The 19,588-nt window shown below is 63.3% G+C and overlaps 2 protein-coding genes across 2 annotated transcripts; one reads left to right on the top strand and one right to left on the bottom strand.

The window, feature by feature from the left end:
- The first annotated feature begins 3,449 nt into the window (after positions 1-3,449).
- On the top strand, positions 3,450-13,679 carry TNS4 (tensin 4). The gene is made up of 13 exons (XM_042887613.1): positions 3,450-3,545; positions 6,093-6,598; positions 9,122-9,506; positions 9,699-10,063; positions 10,569-10,655; positions 10,737-10,841; positions 10,921-11,013; positions 11,106-11,183; positions 11,332-11,403; positions 12,122-12,290; positions 12,519-12,587; positions 12,666-12,692; positions 13,040-13,679. The coding sequence occupies exons 2-13, from the start codon at positions 6,193-6,195 to the stop codon at positions 13,167-13,169; spliced, it is 1,986 nt and encodes a 661-aa protein (XP_042743547.1). The 5' UTR covers positions 3,450-3,545; positions 6,093-6,192; the 3' UTR covers positions 13,170-13,679.
- A 777-nt stretch (positions 13,680-14,456) lies between these two features.
- Positions 14,457-19,548, bottom strand: IGFBP4 (insulin like growth factor binding protein 4). Its single transcript, XM_042887614.1, has 4 exons — positions 19,179-19,548; positions 15,860-16,014; positions 15,631-15,765; positions 14,457-15,488 (listed from the first exon to the last, which is right to left on the bottom strand). Exons 1-4 carry the CDS (start codon positions 19,546-19,548, stop codon positions 15,360-15,362), a joined length of 789 nt encoding a protein of 262 aa, XP_042743548.1. The 3' UTR covers positions 14,457-15,359.
- Between the last annotated feature and the right edge of the window lie 40 nt (positions 19,549-19,588).

Consider the following 19,588-nt stretch of genomic DNA (forward strand, 5'->3'; position numbering starts at 1 on the left):
GCGCTGCTGATCGGCGCGCAGCTTTTTCTCTCCCCCAGGAGAACGGCTGCGACTCCTTCGGAGTCCATTAGCAGCTTCCTCTCCTTCCGCCTTGAACGGCAGCCATTCGCAGCCCCGGGGCTCGCGGTGCAGCGCTGGGTGCGGAGGTGCTGCGATATTCTTCCAGCTCCCATCCCCTCCTGGGCAGCGCCGGCAGCAGATCTTAACAGAGGAGCAGTGACCGGCTTGCCTGCACCCAAAACGAAGTATTTTGCCCCGCTGGTGTCTGCCTGCCTCGCACAGCAGTGAGAGGCACCGATGCTTTGCTGATACGTGTGCTGGGAGGTTATCGGGGAGCTGCCGTGGCCGGGACAGCAGTGAGAGCCCGTGGCATCCCTGCGGAACCGGAGATGAAGGCAGAGGCAGCACAGGCTGTAGGGAGAGCACACGGAGCACCGGCCTGCAGGTGTGAGCTGCTGCCACCAGTATCAGAATGGCTTCGGCGTGACAAATGTCAGCAGCTGTGAGTCGGCTCCCAGGCAGATGAACCATGGAACCATTGTGGGCTCATTGGAATGTGAGCCATGCAGGAGCCCACCGTGGCTCTGGCTGAATCCCGCTCAGCAAGGTGTGCCCGTGCTGCAGTGTCCCATGGGGTGACGCCATGTAGGGATGGACCCAAGGTGCGTCTCGGCTCTCCCACCCTGGGCACAGGCCTGCAGCCCCTGAGCAGTGTGTGGTTCCCACTGTCTCCCCGTCCCAATAAAGCGTGCAATAATCAGCCCATTCTTCTTCCATCCTTTGGCTGCTGCACCCATCTGGAGGCCCTCCATACACACTGGCTCTACCTTTCCTCTTCCTGTGCCGTCACTTTTGTTCCCGCTCCCCCCAGCTATTATCAGTAAAAGCTGTAATTAGTGCTGCTCCCTGTGCCCGGAATCCTTTTCCCATCCCTGTTGCTGTAGGGCTTACAGGTCTTCCGTTGAGCAAATATGGGTACAATTCACTTCAATTGCCAATCCCTATCAGCTGCTGGTGTGGGGCACTACAGTGTGTGCAAACAATGCTGAGATAGAGAGGAAAAGCAAGTGTGGAAAGCAATTGTTCTCGCTGGCTTCACCTTGATAACAAAGACGCCAGCTGCGAGACAAAGGCTGTTCACGGTTCCTTGCCCTGGGGCTGCAGAGGTGTCATTTCTTGAAAAGGGAAAATTGATGGTGTGGGCTTCAAACGCAGCTCTGCAGGACGGGGGCAGGGCAGGAGGGCTCCATTTAATTCCCTTCTTCCTCCCAACATGAGAGCTCAGACATGTCTCCCTCCAGAGAAGAAAACTTTGCCATCATAATTCAGCTGCAGGCTGCCACCAGCTGTACCCAGACCTCAGGCCTTCTTGCAGCACTGTCTGCAGAAACGAGAGGCTTCTGGATCACACACGTGTGCACGTGCAGCTGCTCCAGGAGCACAGAGTGCATCCAGGGCACGGGACAGAGTTCTGCTCCCACCCTCCCCAGGCCCATCCACGGGTGTCTCCGGTGCTCCCAGGCACGGCAGAGGCTGGAGCTGCAAAAATCTGCCTCTGAGGTGTGGAAAACAAAAAGTCCTTTTTCCATAAAAGGCGGCTGAGGAGCCCCAAGCCGGGGATCCGCGGGGCTGCGTCAGCGCTCTGCGTAACGCGCGTCGGTGTTCCAAGTGGAGCTGACTCACCTGCTGCTGGTGAAGGAAGCGGTGACGGCACAGATGTGGGGCTGCTTGGGGGCACCGGGGGCCGCCTGCACCAGGCTGGGGTCCTCACCATCACCAGCATCACCCAGCTCTGTGCCCAGAGTTGCTGTGGGTATTTCACTTCCACGAGTCAGCGTTTCAGTGCTCTGTGCCTTTTCTTCTATTTTGCAGCCCTGGGGGGCGGTGGGGGCTCTCCTGCTGCAGCCTGCCCTGCCATGGGGCTCAGTGCTGCCGTGCATCTCCAAGGGGGGATGGGGGATGTGGGACAGGACTGCAGGCACTGGGCACGGGCTGCAGCACGACATCCTGCCCAAGGTGCTCCTTCTCCACCTTTTCTCCACATTTGCACACGTGAATTCCAGAGAAGTGCTCCCAAGTCTTATTCATATCCTTTGAAAGGCCCTTTGCTGTCTCAGCTCACAGGTATCTGCATGTTTACTTTGTTCAAATTCCACAAAGATGTAACCATGCACTTACAAACCCTCCACGATCCCAATTGCGCAGCTATCTGCTCACACGGCTGAAACAGACTGGGATTTTTGCAGCCTGCCTCAGCTGGGGAGGTCCATCCACGTGTCCCTCACTGCTTAAACCCAAAACATCGGAGCCAATTCACCTCAACTTGGCAGTGAGAGTAATTAAGGTAAAAGCCTAATCAGGCTGTAACAGCTGTGGAGCACGGAGGGTGTTTGGTCTTTGGAGGTCTGTGTGCTTTGCCCACCCTGTTAATTCTGTGCTGCAAGCAGAGTGCAGGCAGGGATTGTAGCTCGGCTGAGCTGCGGGAGAGAGGCCAAGGGAAAATGCTTGGGCTGCTTTCCTGAGGGTCCCACACCGCTCTGGGAGGAGTCAGCAGCACCACAGCCATCCCCTATAGCAACTGTCCCCCAGAAGAGCCCGGAGCGCTGCGCACAAAGGGAGCGTGAATGGCACCGCTTTGTGAATGGCACCGCGGGCGGCGTGAAGGGAATGAAGGATCGCGATCTGCCGCTGAAAGCGCCCCCAGCAGCAGCAATCCCACACCCAGCCGGGAGGAACTGCTTCACCCGGGGACACAGAGGCCTCACAGAGCCCGCAGCACACGGATGGGATCAGCACGGAGCATTTGGGCGCCGCTGGGCCTGGGGGAGCTCAGCCGGGGCTGCCCTGCAGGTGCTGCTGTGAGGGGGGAGCGGCGCGGCAGGAAGGGCTGCGAGCTGCAATGTTTGCCCAGGGATGTAACGGCAGGAAAAAAACAATAAATAAAATGTCGGAAGGTCGTAAAGGGAGTTCGAGGAATTAAAAGGAATGGGATTTTATATGATGTGCTTCCTGATAAACCGGGCGTTTCAAAGGGTCCCTCTGCGGCGTGGCGGTGAGCTGAAAGCATTCCTGGGCAGCAGAGCGGAAGGTTTCCTGGAGGAAGGGCACTGCAGACGCGGGTGTTCATGTGGCTCCGCGCCCACCGACAGCGGGACGACCCCGGGGCAAAACGGGCTGCGCTGCGGAGAGTTGCTGGGGGATTATTTGTCATCACCCATCCCCACTGAGCGCCGGGTGCTGTATGGATACGCGTGTGCCTTAACCCCGCACAGGTCTGAGCGCTGGGGGCACAGCGCCGGCGGCTCCTGGGGTCACACGAGGCGATGCCTCGCGTGCTGCAGGACGAGCAGCGCCCGGCCCCGCCCGCCGTGCCAGAGGGCAGCGCAGCTCCCCTCCCTCCCTCCCTTCTCTTCTCTTCCCTTCCCCTTCCCTCCTTTCCCCTCCCCTCCCGCAGCACACCTGGCCCGGTGGGAGGGAGCGGCCCTATATCCCGGGCGCTCGGGGAGGGGCTGTGTCGGATCGGGGGCTGAAGGGCTGCTGTGCAGGTACCGTGCGGAGCCGCCTTCGGGGCACATTTCGGCGCTCTCTGTGCTTTTGTTTCAGTTCTTTCGGCTTTCCCTGCTGGCGTTGGTTGTGGTTACGTTGTTTTTCTTCCGTCCCTTCCCTCCCTCCTGCTCAGCACGGCGCTATTCGCTGCCCGGCGGTGCTCGTGGGGTGGGGGAACGTAATCGCTGTGCTTTGGGGCCGCGCAGCTCCTCGGCCGTGAGTTCCCAGCGCCGTCGCAGTGCTGTTGTGATGCTGCTGCCCGGCGATCCGGGCAGTGTTTGTGTGGGAGCTGTGCGAGTGGCTGCGGGCTGCAACCCCCCATGCAGGCAGTGGGTGTGAGGAAGGCAGTGCTGTGATGTGGGGGGCTGTGAGGAGGTCCTCATCCTGTCCTGGGGTCCTGTCCCACATGGGGACATCAGTGCGATCCCTATAGGGTGTGTGGTGAGATTGTGGGCACAGTGATATGCTTAAAGTTCTTCTGGGTCCCCTGTAGAGCTCCCTCCCTGCCCCTTCCCTTAGCACCCCCAAATTGTGGGGGGGACAGCCCCCAGCGCTGCAGCTTTTGGTGAAATAAGGCTTTGTGACACAGCCTGCCAGGGAGACCTGCCTGCAGGCTGCAGGAATCTGGGCAGCAAGAGGAATCTGGGCTGCAGCTCCAGAGAAGATCTCACGTTCCTGTAACTCATCCCAAGCATTCCTGGGATTAGCCAACACCATCTATTTCTGGACAGATCTCCTCTGGAGGTGCAGCCCCACCATGGGGAGATAAAGGATCCTGGAGGGGAGGAGAGGGTCCTCAGAGGGAAAGGAGGGAGCAACTGGAGCAGTGATTCCACTCTGCAACCACTCCACCTCCCAGAAACGCGTGATGCTGTTTGCTGCTGAGGTTCCAATAGGTCTCACTGGGGTGCACTGCTCCTCCTTGGGCACCCGCTGCCCCTGGTCCCAGTGCAGCCCCCTGCAGCTGCAGGGCTGTGCAGCTCTGTGTCTGCAGGCCAAGCACTGTGACCATGGCAGCTGTGTTGCTCAGGTCAGCAGCACGCCCTGCTCGTCGGAGCAATCACCGAGCAGCCCCACGGTCATTAAGCTGGGTGTGCTGAGCTCTGTAGGTCAGACTGTCTCAAGGCTCTTCCTTGTTGACAGCGTCCCAGGCTCGTATTTCGGGGACAACCCCCCCAGGCCTGGAAGCTGACGTGCTGCGTTGGTCCCCGCTCTGCGACCCAGCTCAGATGTCTGTCCCAAGGTCCCACATCAGGACGCTTAGAGGCCTCTGTCCCACACACGTGGGGCTCCGTGTGGCTGCTGCTCTGCTCTGCCCACGTGCGGGCGTTATCGCTTCATTTCCTCCAGCAGAAGCCTTGTTCCTCCTCTGGTGCTTCCACGCAGACCCAGAGCGGTGCTGGGCCACGCGTAGGGCGTTCCGGAGCCCCGGGAAGTGCTGTGGGCAGCTCTGGCAGCCGCAGGGCCTGGGGTGAGGCCGTGCTTCCATCATGGGAGGGCAGGAGCTCCTTGCGGCTGAACGTCAGCGGCATCCGGCACGGGGAAAGCGAGGGGCTCAGCGCGGCCGTGCGCTCCTGGAAGCGCCGCCGGCTCGTGCGTGCTGCCCGTTACTGCTGTACCTACTGAAATTAAACCCAGCTGCGCCGTGCGGGCGCTGACCGAGCTCTGCTCCCCGCGGGGGAATCCAATTTTCGCTCGGCTGGGCTCGCGGTTCTGACCTGGGATGACTTTTCCTTTCTATTCAGCAAACGCTCCCTCCCGGCCTGCGCTGCTGGGGGTGGGGATGGGGGTCCGCTCAGCCCGCGCGGTTGGGGCAGAGGAGCCCTCAGGTGCCGCCGGGCATCGCTCGGCACCGCGGCCGCGATGAGTCACTGCCGCCAGACGTGACGGAACGGAGCGCGGCCCCCGCCCACGGAGCGCCGTGTCTGCTCCCTAATCCTCTGACTCCAGCGTTAATCAGCCGGAGATAGGCGAGCTAATTAGTCAGGCGTTCGGGCCTGGTGCAAGAAAGGGCAAATATTTTGGGAGGTGCGTTGCGGTGTTTGCGTTTCGCGCTGCTCCGCGGGATGTGAGGCGGCCCTGAGCTCCTGGCCGTGACGTCCTCCGGGTCCCCCCAGCGGCGCGGCGCTGCCCGAGAGCTGAGCTGCCCCTGAGCTCTGGGATGCTGCACCTCCGCTGCTGTGACGGGGCAGGACAGTTTTCCTCGTCCTGAGGTGCACGAGCGAGGATCCCCATTGCATTTGCTGGCAGCCACTGTTGCTGTCCGTGCCTGGTGCAGCCGCTGGGAGCAGGGATTTCCCCGACCCAGGGGCCACTACTGCATTTCACTCGTTACAAGAAAATGAGCACTAATGCAGCTTCTCATGCTGCCGAATCCTGGGCTGCACAGCGATTGTCCCTGCGCTCACCCAGCCATGCAGTGAAGGTGGTGCAGAGCAGGACAGGCCCTTTCCTGCACTGCCTTGTGCTTCCGCTCGCAGTTTCTGCTACAGCCGGCCCCTGCCCGCAGCACGCCTCGTGTAACACTGCTCTCCTGCATTCCTCAGATTCCTCTTCTGCTGGAGCTGTGGGCCGAGGAGGAGCCCCGGCTCCGTGGGGCCGACGCGGGAGCAGCAGCAGCGGGAGGAGGAGGGTCGGTGCTCAGCCATGTCCCAGGTCATCCACAGCCACGTGCTGCGCGTGGGGCAGAGTGTGTGCGTCCCGTCCCAGGAGGGCACCCCGCGCCTGCCCGCCCCGTGCTCCTACTACTCGACGGACGCCTGGGCTGAGCCTGGTGCTGTGCGCTGCACCGCAGCCCCGCTGCCCACCCGGGGGCTGCAGGGGGGTCACCCTGCACCGCAGGAGCCGTCCCTGAGCCAGGAGGATGTGGGCACGGAGCCCAGCGCCCACCTCGGGTCACCCATCTTGGACATCTCCATAGAGAACCTCAACAGGATGATCCTGGAGCTCGACCCCAGCTTCCAGCCGCTCTCCTGCCAGCCGAGGAAGGTGGCCGTGCCTGCTGCCCGGGGGGACGCTGCTGGCACCCCACAGCACGACGTGGAGGCAGCAGGTGGGCAGGGGCTGTGGGCTCCCACCTCGGGCTGAGGATGAGGATGGTGTGGGTGCAGCCATGTCCTCAGTGGGACCTGTGTCACATCGGTGTGTGATGGGAAGGAGGAGGGGCTGGGTGCCCACTCACCCCCAGAATGTCACACCTCACATACTCAGTGGGACCCCAGAGCAACCAGGGAGAGCAGCCTTTAATCCAGGCTAATATTTGCTCCCCTATGTTTGGAGAAGGAATTTCCCATGAGGAATGGGATGTGTCACTCTCTGAAAGCTCCTGGCCCACGTTGCTGCCAGCAGTGAGTGCAGATGGGCAGTGACACACCTCACCCCACAGAGTCCCATCCCTGCAGGAGGGCGGTGGGGCCGTTCATGGGTCACCCTTCACCCACAGAACATTGGAACCTGGAGCCGGATTTCCAAAGCCCTGGGCTAAGGCACTGCTCATTGCACAGCTACCCCTTGTTGATGTTCCAGTGTTTGGTCAGGGAAATTCTATTTCCAGGGCTGCGTGCTCCTCCAGCAGCATACCCCATCCCTGCAGCACAGAGCAGAACACACGGCCCCGTCCTGCTCACACACTGGGGTGCTCCATGCCAGCAGTTCTGCAGTGCATCATTCCCCCTCGGGTGCTGTGCTGCTCCCAACCCCAGGGCTCTGCCCGCATCTGTGCAGTGCTGGTGCCCTGTGCAGTGAGGAGGCTGTGATGCTGTGCGGGGAGGTGTGCTGCTGTGGGAGCACCCGGCTGAGAGCAGCCAGGCTGCACAGTGCCCAGCTGCAGCCTTAGGCACCAAAATGCCATGGGCATCTGCTTGCAGCGCTCCTTCCAAAGATAACATCCCACCCTTCGGGCCTAAGGGTGTGGGGAGACCAGTTCTCCCTGGTTCCTTTTGGGAACTCATGTGTGTGTGCTGTGGGGTTGGGAGAGGATGAGGGGTTTGTGCTGAGCCCCAGCTGGGCAGCAAGGAGCTGGGAATGGGCGTGCAGGGTGCGGCATGTGGGCACAGCACGGGGTTTGGGCGTTCCCCATGCGGCTGCGCCTCGTGCTGCACTAATGGGAGGGGTGGCCTTGCAGATAAGGGCTGTGGCAAAGTGCATGTTGGGCCCTTTTCTCCTCGTGCTGCTACTTTGGGCAGTGAGGTGGGCAGCAGTGCCTGCCCATGGCCCCCAGCAGGCAGCATGCTGCTGGACTGGGAGAACTGGCACTGCATGTGGGCCGAGCAGCTGGCAGTCCGACCCTGTGCTTGGTGGGAAAAGCCTCACTTTGGCTTCCATTTTGTCCTAGCAGCTCTTTTTCTGTATAGGCTTCGTTGCTGCACTGCAGTGTGGGCAGCACCCACCCCTCGGGCTCCATCTCCTCCCCAGCCGACACGCAGCACCACACCGACCCTGCGGCACTTTCCAAACCATTTACACACCCTCCTTTCTGCCCAAGGTGCCACTCAGCTCCTGCAAACCAGCCAGGGCTGGCAGGAGGCTGCCTGCACCCGGAGGCACGTGGGAGGGCTTTGCTCTTCTCTGATGGGAAACACAGTGTGGGTTTTGATCCTCTACGTGGCAGGAGTTTCCATCGCGCAGCGGCAATGGAACCGCCTGGGAGCAGGGCTGGGTTGCTGCTGGTGCTGGCAGGGAGCAGCCCTTCAGCCCACCCCGTGCTCCTGCTGCCGCTCCTTGGTGCTGAGCAGCGTGCCAAGAGCCCGAGCAAATATTTGAGGTTTAACCACACCTGATAAGCAGGAGCCTCAGTGGGAGGCACAGGGCTTCGCCAGCCCGGAACATGAAGTTGTTTCTTCAAAGGAGGGTATTTTTCCTTTTGAGGGACACACTGACAGTGCCCAGCCAGCAGCGTTTGTGTGCCGATGCTTTGAGCAGCCCTGTGCTCCCACTGCCCACACCAGGTTGGGAATGCAGCCACGCTGCACGACGGCTCTCCTGTCTGCAGCGCACGGCTCAGAAGGGCCGAGCACAGTGCAGGCGCTGAGGACAAAGCTGGGCATGTTCAGAGCGAGGCGCCTGGAGCGGGGGGTGAAGCGCAGCCCCAACCCACTGCCTGCTGCTGCAGGCTCTGCTGGCTCGGCCTGGAGTGCCGGCGTGTTCAGGGATGCAGAAGGAAACGTGGGTGGAAATCCAGCGCCTGCGGTGCGCAGCCCCTCCACGGGGGGGTCGTGCTGCGCTGTTCATGGGACCCTGAGCTCAGGTGGCTGCTTCGTGCTGTGTGCCCCAACTGCAAAAGCAGAGAGCAAAGAGGCTGTGAGGTGCAGCCCCTCCCCACTGGGAAGCATCAGAGTGAGGGGGGACCATGCGGGCCGGGCCCCCCCAGCCTGACGTCAGGTTGGATGGTTTTCCCTTGAGTCAGACACAAACACAGCAGCTGCCGCAGGGAGCACCCATGGCAGGTCCTGGCAGGCAGCGGGGGGGTCTGGCAGACGTGGCTGCATGTAACCCTCCTACAGCCGCCAGCACCGGGGGTTGGGGTTGGGGCCCAACAGGCGCTGGATTGTAACGGCTCTTCTCTTTCTGCCTGCAGACATTAAGTACATCGAGATGACACCGACCAGAGCCAAGTGCACCGAGGTGCCACAGGGCTCCCCCAGCCCTTTCTCCAGGTCTCCCCAGAGCAGCGGCCTCCTGCCCCACGCAGCAGCACCCAGAGGGCACTGCACCAACGGCAGCGTGGTGTTCTCCAGCCCTGCACGGCCTGATAGCCCCCACTCGGCCCCCCCGGGCTGCTCCGTGTCCGAGAGCATCGCCGTGCCCCTTCCCCGAGCCGGGCAGAGCATCTCCCCCCGCACATCACCAGGTGCCGACCAGCTGCTGAAACCCATGCAGGCAGTGAGGGCGCAGCAGAGGGGCAGCGAGGTGTCCCTGCTCTCCATGAGCCCCGGCTCTGACACCAGTTATGTCTTTGGGAGGTGAGCGCAGCCCTGTGCCCTGCCTCAGGCAGGCGGTGGGGGTGGATGGGGTACCCCGTGCCATCGTCCCAGCCCTTATCCATTAGGGTGGGAGTGATGGCAGTGGGGTGGGGTGGGCTGTGGGCAGATGCGTGCGCCGTGCCCCAGCCCTGCAGCCCCTCCTGATGCCTCCCTCCTTCCCTCCTCCTGCAGCAGCACCCACTCGCTCCACGCCAATGACCCCGATGCCGCCTGCCCATCCCCCCCCGGCTCTGTGGGCAGCCCCCAGTCATCATCACCTGGCACCAGGTCTCGTTCTGGAGAAGCTCTGTGCCCCCCGCGCCCCCCTGCAGCCTGTCCTGTCCCATCCAGCCTCTCCCTGAAGGGCCAGGCCAGCAGCTGCCCACCCTCCATCCTCCCCGACGTCCCAGTGCTGCTGGTCAATGGGTGCTTGGAGCCAGGTGGGATACCCCTCCCCGGCCTGAGCACAGCCCCCCCAGCCCCTGTGCAGCCCAGCCCAGGGCTCAGCACCCTGAACAACGCGCTGTCAGCACCCACGCTCACCTGCGTCCCTGACAGTAAGTGCTCTGCTATAGGGCAGCTCTTGGGGGGGAATTCATCTATGGGGGATGGATGCGAGGAATGCGGGGTCCATGCTGGAGCTGGGGGATCTCAGGGCATCCCCATGGCATGCAACTCCTTGCTTGGGGAGGTGGGGGGGACCAGCAATGCTCTGGTCCCACTGGAGGTGCAGATGCACTCATTGATGGCAGCTGAAAGCGAGGGCCGTAGTTTTGTCGGTTCATACTGGTGTGGGGCCTGGAGCTGGGAGAGGAGCATGGGGTTCCCGTTTGCTTTGGAGGACATTAAAGGTACCGAGGTCTGTGAGGTCCCTCATTCAGGGGCAGACAATGGGACCGTTGTGCTCCAGGGAGATCAGCAGAGGCAGCTCTCCAGACATGGGGGTTTAATTGGGATTCTCGTGGGAAAAGCAGGAGAGCTCTGCGGGTCAGCAGGAGGGAGCGATCCCCCAGCAGCTCCTCACAGAGGTTGGGGTCCCCAGCTCTGCTCACCCCCCTGCAGGTCCCCTCCGGGCCGAGCAGCCCACCTTGAAGTTCGTGATGGACACCTCCAAGTTCTGGTTCAAGCCCACCATGAGCAGGGACCGAGGTGAGGATGGGCACCTGGGGCAGCCCTGTGCCTGGGGTGGGGAACCCCCTGCACTGGGCTGAGCCCCACTGTGCCCCACAGCCATCCAGCTGCTGCAGGACCAGGAGCCGGGCGCGTTCCTGGTGCGGGACAGCACGTCGTACCGCGGCTCCTTCGGGCTGGCCATGAAGGTTCCCGGCGCTCCAGGTGGGGGCCTGGCGGGGGGCACGGGGGTGTCACTGAACCCAGCCTCACAGCGCTGACAGCCCCTCCGTGCCACCCAAAGGTGACGACAGCAGCGACCTCGTCCGGCATTTCCTCATCGAGTCCTCGGCCAAAGGGGTGCACCTGCGGGGCGCCAGCGAGGAGCTGTACTTCGGTAAGGATGCCACCCCAGCCCCCCTTCGTGCCCCTCCTCCCACAGTCCCCGGGGCACTGTGTGGGGCCGAGTGCTGATCTGCCCTGCTGCAGGGAGCCTGCCTGCCTTTGTGTACCAGCACGCCATCACCCCGCTGGCGCTGCCCTGCGCGCTGCGCATCCCTGCCCAAGGTAGGTGTGAGCGCAGTGCTCTGCAGCCCCCCCTGTCCCAGCCTGTGCTGCGCTGCTCTGAGTGTCAGAAGGCGTTCGGCCCACGCCAAGCTGTGAGCACGGAGCAGCCCAACCTGCAGCGCTGCTGCTCCGTCTGTGCCCCGCGCAGATCTCACGGATGGAGAGGACGGCCCCGACTGCGGCCCCAGCCCCACGCAGTCCCCGCTGAAGAGATCTGCAGGTGAGCGCAGGAGCGGTGCTGAGCTGTGGGTGTGCTGGAGAAGGCAGCTCTTGAGGTCCCGAGGCGGATGCTGACCCCAAAGTCCTCCGCTTTCACACCGCCTCCAGTTTTTAAGGCTCTCTCCCCATTGCCTTCATTCTGGGCACTGAAAGGGGGAGGTTCCCAGGGGAGGGATGGGGAGCAGGGGCTGTTTGGAGCCAGCGCTGGGTTCCACCGAGGGCGCCAGTGGGGGTGGATGGGAGCTGCGGGTGGGAGCTGCGGGTGGGAGCGGGGCTGGGGCAGCGCTGGTGTCACAGTGCGGTCACTGCTGGAAATTCTGAACAACGAGTTGGCAAATGGAAAAGTTCAGCCTGACCAGGAACAGCACAGTCAGCCCCAAATGTCATGTCTTCAGCCAGCGCTAAGCTGTCAGCTGGCCTGGGGGGCTTCTGCTTTTCATTACTAGAAGTATGCAATAAACAGAAGGGGAAGAAAAGCCAGATCTGACATTTAGAAACCAAAAATTAAACATTTTGACTTTTAAAACAATGAGCACAAAGCATTTGAGTAAAGTGGAATGCACATTCGCAAAGAATTTCCACGTCCCCCAGTCTCTCATTGTCAGCAGAACTGAACCTGACCCAGGAGCACTGCTCCCATGCCTCAGGGATGCCACAGGGATGCCGCAGGATGCTGTAGGGATGCAGTGGGTGCTGACCCCACTGTGCTGTTCCCGCAGAGTGCAATGCGCTGTACCTGGGCTCGGTGAGCACAGAGACGCTGGTGGGAGCCCCGGCTGTGCAGAAGGCCACGTCCTGCACCCTGGAGTTGGATCCGCTGCCCACACCCACCCTGGTCCGCCTGAGAGCGTCGGAGCAGGGCGTCACACTGACGGATGTGCAGAGGAGGTGGGGGCTCAGGGCAGGGTAGCTCTCAGCTTTGCAGTGCTCCATGCGTTCTGCAGCGCAGAGCTGCGTTGCGACATCCCTGTGCTCACAGCTCCGCGCGGTGCTGCTCTCAGTGCAGCGGGTGGCGGTGGTCCAGCGGTGCTGGGATGCTATGGGGCCGTGCGTCGGTCTGAGATCCCAGAACCCCCGTGGTGCCCCCCGCCCTGACGCTGTGCCCCCTCCCCGCAGGGTGTTCTTCAGGCGGCACTACCCACTGAGTGCCCTCCGGTTCTGCGGGATGGACCCTGAGGGCAGGAAGTGAGTGTGGGGCGCGGGGGGGCAGTGGGGCGAGAGCTGCTGTGCAGAGCTGACCCTGAAATGTTCCCCTTCCTTTAGGTGGCAGAAGTACTGCAAATCCTCCAGGTGAGAGCCTGACCCTGATGCAGAACCCTCGCTTGGAAACAGGGGTGGCTGAAGTGGGGATGGGTGGGGGCTCTGACCTGACAGCACAGGGGAGGGGAGGGGCTCAGCTCTGTGCCCCCAGACGGGACCCCGCCTGGCCCCTGCCCCCCCAGGCACAGGCAACAGCGCGGCTCTTCCTCTCCTTGTTGGAGGACGCAGTGTTGCCAGAATGCTTCTCCCGGCCGCTTTCCTTCCCAGCAAACGTGACTGGGGTGCAGGCCAAGGAGGGGATGGAGCGGGATCGGTGCCGGGGCCGTTTGGAGCGGGTCCCTCTGCAGCTCAGCGCCTCTCCCTCTCCTTTTCCAAAGAATCTTCGGGTTTGTGGCCAAAAGCCAGATGGATTCGGAGAACCTGTGCCACCTGTTTGCGGAGTACGACCCTGTGCAGCCAGCAGCACTTGTCATCGACCTCATCAGCAAGCTGCTGCCCGCCCCTTAGCGCCCGGCCGCTGCCACATGCTGGGATAGGACGGGTGTGCTGGGCCCCATCCCTGCAGCCACGGCGTTGTGCCCCCTCCCCATGGAGAGGGGGAGGTCTGGGGGGACTGTGGCAGTAGAGCAGCATCACGGTGTCTGAAGTCAGTGGGCTGCGCTGGAAGGTCCCAGTCTCCTCTGCAAGCACCGGTGGTGGCAGAGCTGCCAGCACGGCACAGCTGTGCGCAACGCCTCTGAATTCTTCTGCCCTTTCTGCAAAGCCATGTCCCAGAGCACCGCGACCTCCTCACAGCGCCACAGGCTGAGAAATAAACGCTGACATTTTCACGACGGTGAAGCATTGGGATTTGGAAGGAACTGGGACGCATTTGGGCCGGAGCCCTGGCTGACGTCAATGTGCTCAGCCCTGCAGCACTGGGTCTGCGCAGACCCTCCTCCCCCCGCGCTGCTCTCATTTCGGACTCTGTGCCACGCGGCCCTCTGGGGGGGGGTCAATAAATCAGCGCATTGTTTATCTCACTGCAGTGATTTAGCAACTGAAATGCAGCGCTCTGCTGCCCGCAGTGCTCAGCCCCGTCCTGCAGCACGCTGTCCGTCTGTCGGCCAGGAGCCACGAAGGAGGGCCGAGCTCCACTCGACCTGTTCTCATTCAGCAATGCCAGCCCAGGACCCGCACTGCACGACCCGCAGGCAGCGCTGCTGCAGCTCCTCGGGTTTATGGCAGCGCTGCCCTGAGCAGCAGGGAGCAGAATCCAAACGCTTTGGCTCTGAGCGGCTCCGGGGGGAGCGCTGCCGGCGCCGCCCAGCCGGGCCCCCCCACCCAAACAGCTCCAGATTGCAGCGCTCGCCAGCAAAGCGGGGGCTGATCTGCAGGGAGGGGTACGGCTGCTGCCTCCCTCCAGCCCGACCGGGAGCAGCTCCAGGCACCGCTGCCCGCAGTGGGAGTTCTGCGTTTGCTGAAATCCCTTTTCCAGGGAAGCGCTGCAGGAGGGGGGGAGTTCAGCCAAAACCACCCGGATTTAGGAAAAAACAAACAATTCCCTGAGCGATGTGCGCCTCCAACGCCGTCCTTCCTGGAAGCTCACTGTGCCCGTCCGGCTCGGGGCACCCTGTGAAGCAACCAGGACCCTGATCCATGATGGGGACTGCACGGTGTCACCCCCAAAGGGGATGCAGCGCTGCCCAGAAGCACCCACGCTTTGTGCTCTGAGCATTGGGGTGGGAGGTGCCCATTGGGCATCCCATCTCCATACAGCCCGAGTCACGAGGGAAAGGGAACATGGCCACTAAATGCAGCAACAGCTTTTTCTTTTCTTATTTTCTTTTAACAATACAAAGCTTCAAGTTTACTGTAAAAGGAAGGATGGTGCTACACAGAGCCTGAGCGATGGGGTCGTCCGATAGGGAACTACGATCGCATCAGTGCAGAAAAGAGACGGCAGGGTCACGGTGGGGTCACGGCAGGGTCATGGCAGGGTCACAGTGGGGTCACGGCGGGGGGGGTGGGGGGCCTTATGCCGGTGCAGGGCAGTGTGTAACTGCAGCAGCACAGCAGGAGCGGCGGTGCGCAGCACTGACCCTGCAGGACCCACCCCGCGCTCAGCCCCACACCTGCTGCCATTTCACACCCGCAGGACATGGAAACCCGTCCTGTTTGCGCCCTATCTGAAGACGAGAGGGCAGCGACCGCGAGCTGGGCTCTGATGCCCTTGCTGCCCCACCCCGGGGTGAAGGTCCTTATTGCTCATTGCGGCCCCCACCCCACGCACACAAAGGCAGGTGACAGCAGGTGGCAGCGGGGGGTCCATCCCCTCCCTGCCCACACCGGGGGGCTGAGGCACTTCTTGTGCTGCGCGCTCAGGGGGGCGCAGGGAAGGCACTGCGGCAGGGGGCTGCAGGCAGGGAGGGGCGCAGCGCTGCTTTCTCCTTTATGCATCTCCACCGAAACAGCCTGAAAGCAGCCCTGCTGGCACCCGGCAGTGTCCTTCTGTCCGCACCGGGGTCTGTGCGGGACAGGGATGCCACCAGCGGCTGCTGGGTGGAGATCACAGCACTGGGGCGGCACGGTGCTGCACCGTGGGCAGAGCAGAGCAGTGATGGGGGGCACGCTGGGGTCCACGGGCGCCAGGAGCTGCTCGGCAGATGTGTCCCCTCTCCTCCATGGCCCCGGCGGGCGGCCCGGCCGCGCTCACGCTCACATGCTGTCTGCTGGCTGGTGGCAATCCAAGTCCCCCTTCAGCTCCAGGAAGCCCGGCAGCTTCACCCCCGTCTTGCGGTCCACACACCAGCACTTGCCCCGCTGCCCGTCCAGCGCCGGGTGACACTGAAGGGAGGCACAGCTTCAGTGAGCGTCCATGGAGCCATGACAAGCCCAGGAGCTTCTGCAGCTCCCACTGAAACCCAGTGCCCCCCACATCGCCCAGCCCTGCAGAGTGCCCCCGCCGTGCAGCCCCCACCCTGCCCACCTGCTTGGGGTGAAAGTTGCCATTGCGGTCGCAGTTGGGGATGGGGATGACGTAGAGATCCTCGTGTGTCCGTGTCTGTGAGGCCGCCAGTCGCTCCAGTGCACGGTGCAGCTCGCTCTGACACGAGCCCTGGGCCTGCAGGGAGGGGGGAGCCGAGCTCTCAGTGGGGCATCCTCCCACCCCGCCCCACTGCCAGCCCCCCTCCTGCCCTGGTGCCCCCAGTGCTCACAATGGGCCGGGTCTCCTCGCGGTGATGTGGGCTCCCGCTGCTGCGCATCTTATTGCCGTTGTTGACGCGCTTCGCCTGCTGCTTCTGCAGGCACTTGCGGTCGTGGATGCTGCAGGGGCTGAAGCTGTTATTGGGGTGCTCGATCTCCTCCTTCTCTGCAAGGACACAGCAGGGCTCAGCACTACAAGGCAGCCCCCAGTGCTCCCCCCACGCAACTCCCTGTCCCTGGCACAGCATTGGACTGAGACCCCTCACAGCACAGGGAAAGGCTCTCAGGAACTCTTACTGCTCATTCACAGTTTGTTTCCACGTGGCTGTTATTGCAGGGTTGTAATTCATGCCTGGAACACTGCACAGCACTGGGGTGCACCCTGCCAGCCCTGTGCAGCCAATGGACACCGGGGGGGGGGGTGGTGACCCCAGGACACGCAGAACAACAGCCGACCCCTGGAGCCCCCAAAACTGCAGCAGGACCGGGGCTGCGGGGCCCCACCAGGTTCTGCTCGGGGTGCACAGCCCCAGCCCCCCGCTCCCTTTCCGGGACATGAAAGCAAGAATTCCAGGAATAGGACAGTCCACCTCCTGCTGGCCGGCCGGGGGGGGGCGGCGCTTGGCATCCCTGCCTGCGCCCACACGGAGCCAAACTGCAATCCCAGATGTTGGCAGCTGGGAGGGAACGTCATAAGACCGGGGCTGCTCAGACTCCGTTGGGCTGCAGGTCCCCCTGCCTCCAGGCCCAGCGATGCCTTTGGGCCACGCACCACTCCTCCTGCTGCATGGAGGGGCCCGATGCTGCGGTATCAGCGCCTGGAGGAGGGCTGGGCACTGTGTACCTGACGGCAGCTCCTGGCTGCAGTGGGTCACTGAGCAGCTCCCAGTGTCCTGGGTAAAGTTCACAGCCCACCTGGCTGGCAAACCCTTCTCCATCACTGTAATATTTGCTTTTTGTTTAAACTGTCCTTTTTTTTCCAGGAAGCGGCTCATGCCCTTGACATTTGAAACACAAACTTGACACCCACTGAGGAGTGACTCCAGGACCCCTGGCAGCCCCTTTCACCGTATCACATCCCCACGGCGATGTGTCACATCCCTGAGGCACTGTGCTGCAGCCACTGGGACTCACTTGGGGACGCTGCTCCTCAGGGACGCCTGGCACTGATGGGGCCACCACAGCAAAGTCCCAGTGCTGCTCCCATGGAGGGGACACAGGGCACAGAGTGGCACTGCTCCGCACCATAGCCCGGCACAGGACCAGAACCCCCCGTTCCTGGCCCAGCCCCCCTCCCCCTCCAGCCGCTGTCAGTGTCAAATCTCTCGGTTAAATAAAACCAGATGCCAGTAACATTTTCCTGAGGTCCCCAGGAGCGCGGTGCCTCCGGGCAGCACGGCGGCGCTCCGTCGGCACCAGCATCGCGCTCCCCACCGCGGCCCCCGGCTCCAGGCCCCCTCCCCACTGCAGGATGGCTGCGGTTCAGGGCGAGCTCCCACCCGGCCGAGGAGCCTCTCGCCTTCCTGCTGCTGGCAGCGCTCCTGCACCGAGCTGGGCAGCAGAACTCCTTCAAGTGGAGCACAAAGATCTGGGAAAAGCAAATTCCTCAGAGCCAGGAAGGAGACCTGGAGCTCGCGCTGCACCGGCCTTGCACCACCAGCAGCACGAGGGCTGCACAGAGAGCAGCACGGGGAGGAAACCCCACGGCTGGGTTTGGGGTGCTGCCTCGGGAGCTCAGGGGTTTCTGCCTGGCCCGAGGACAGGAGCAGACATAAGCAAGGCATTCAGCGTCGCCTTCAATTAGCGGGAGCCACAAATGAGGTTTGTCACATGCTGGGCGTGTGATTCACAGCACTGCGCTCCAGCAGGAGGAGAGCCCCGAGGCAGCAAGCGGAGCCCCGGATGGCGCCTGCAGGACGGGGACAGCAGCGCCGGCTGCACTCTGAGCCTGGGGTCAGCTCAGGGACCCCATCCACGCCCCGACAGCCCCGGTGACACCGCCGGGACAGGGCAAGAGCAGGTGCTGGCAGCATTCAGTCACTTTTTCCCAGACATAACTATTAACCCATCATTAAGCCACTCGTGGTGCGTGCTGCAGGACGTTCTCAGCTCTCCCCAGACGCCACCCGCAGGTCCTGGATGCCCGATGCAGCGGCCCTGGGGCACACAGCAGGGCTCAGGCAGCACCACGGCGCAGTGCCATGCCAGGGAGTGATGCAGCTGCAGCCTCTGCCCTGCTGCTCCAGCAGCACTGGGTGCAGGTAGCAGGGCAGCGCCCCGTGCTGCCCCATAGGGTGCCCCAGGCGCAGGGCTCGTGGCCGCCCACTGTCCCCTCCTGCCACCTGCGGCTCTGCTGGCCAGGCACATGATCCCAGGGCCACCCACAGCCCCAGCACAGCCAAACCGGCGCAGGAAACAAAGGAAAAAGCTGCAACTCCATTTCCTAAAGGCTCTGGAAAAAAAATGCTGCGTTATACGGGGCAAAGCCAAAACCAACAGGGTTTGGCAGCCCAGTGCAGCCGTGGGCCAGGGAGTGCAGAAAGCTCCTGCAGGATGTGGGCTGGGGACAGACGGGCAGCGCAGGGGGACCCCCGGCAGCACTGTGCCAAGTGCTCACAGCCAATGTCTGTCCTGGGAGGGGGGGTCAGGGGGCACCTCACAAAGGGCCTTTGGCACAGGTGATGGGACACAGCAGGGAGATGGGACATGCCCTGTCCTGGGAGCCCCAGGTGACACTGCACAGGAACCCTGGCAGAGGGCCACCCCTTACCCCGATGATGGGAACATGGGGCAGCAGGGCAGAGCCTGCAGCAGCAGAGCTGCAGCCCCAGGGCTCCCCTGCCCCCACTGCCCCACCTGCATGCAGAGCTGTGGCCACGGCCCCACACTGACCTGTCTGTGAGGGAAGCAGGTGCCCTGCAGCCTCTTTGCTGTTTCCTCCCAGCCGTGCCAGCAGCATCCCTGGGAGCGGAGCACCGGCGTCACCAGTGCACAACAGGAGCTGCTCTATCAGCTCTGCACAGTCGGACCCTGCCCGGCCCCAGAGCTGTGCCAGGATGCACAGATGTGACCCTGTAACACTGCCACGCTGCAAGCGGGTGGGGGCTGTTGGCAGGTGCTCCTCTTGCACCCATGGCAGCACTGCCATGCCAGGAGCAGGTGAGGATGGCACAGAGGCGACCCATGAGAATCCATGCAGCCCAGCCCTGCTCCAAGCACCTTCAAGCTGCCCATCCAACTGCAACCCCCGCCAAGCCCCCCACTCTGCTCTCCCCAACCGACCGCGGGCGGCACAAATCCCCGCCAACTCCATCCCGCCCCCCGCCCTACCTGGCGGCTGCAGGCTCTCCTGGATGGCCTCGACGTCGGCCAGGTCGGTGCAGACGCCCTGCCCGTGCATGAGGGTGTGCAGCGGTCGGGGCACCCCGCGGGGCGGATAGCAGCGCAGCCCGGCCCCGCAGCGCGCCGTGTACACCCCGCAGGCGGTGCCCCGGCCGAGCGCGCAGGTCGCGCAGCAGCCGCAGCCCGGTTCCCGCACCAGCTCGGCGCAGCCCTGCGGGGTCTTGCAGCGGGCCAGCCGCTCCTCCGAGCACGGCGGGCACTGGATCGCCTCCTCCCCGCCGCCGCCGCCCCCCGGCCCCGGCCCCGGCCCCGCCGCCGCCGCCGCCGCCAGCAGCAGCAGCACGGCGGCCCCGCACATGGCGGCCCCGCGCCGCTCCGCTCGGCGTCGGGCTGGCGGC

This window comes from Lagopus leucura, unplaced genomic scaffold (assembly GCF_019238085.1).
Source record: "Lagopus leucura isolate 7727_CA_CO unplaced genomic scaffold, USGS_WTPT01 Super-Scaffold_100094, whole genome shotgun sequence".
NCBI classification, from domain to species: Eukaryota; Metazoa; Chordata; class Aves; order Galliformes; family Phasianidae; genus Lagopus; species Lagopus leucura.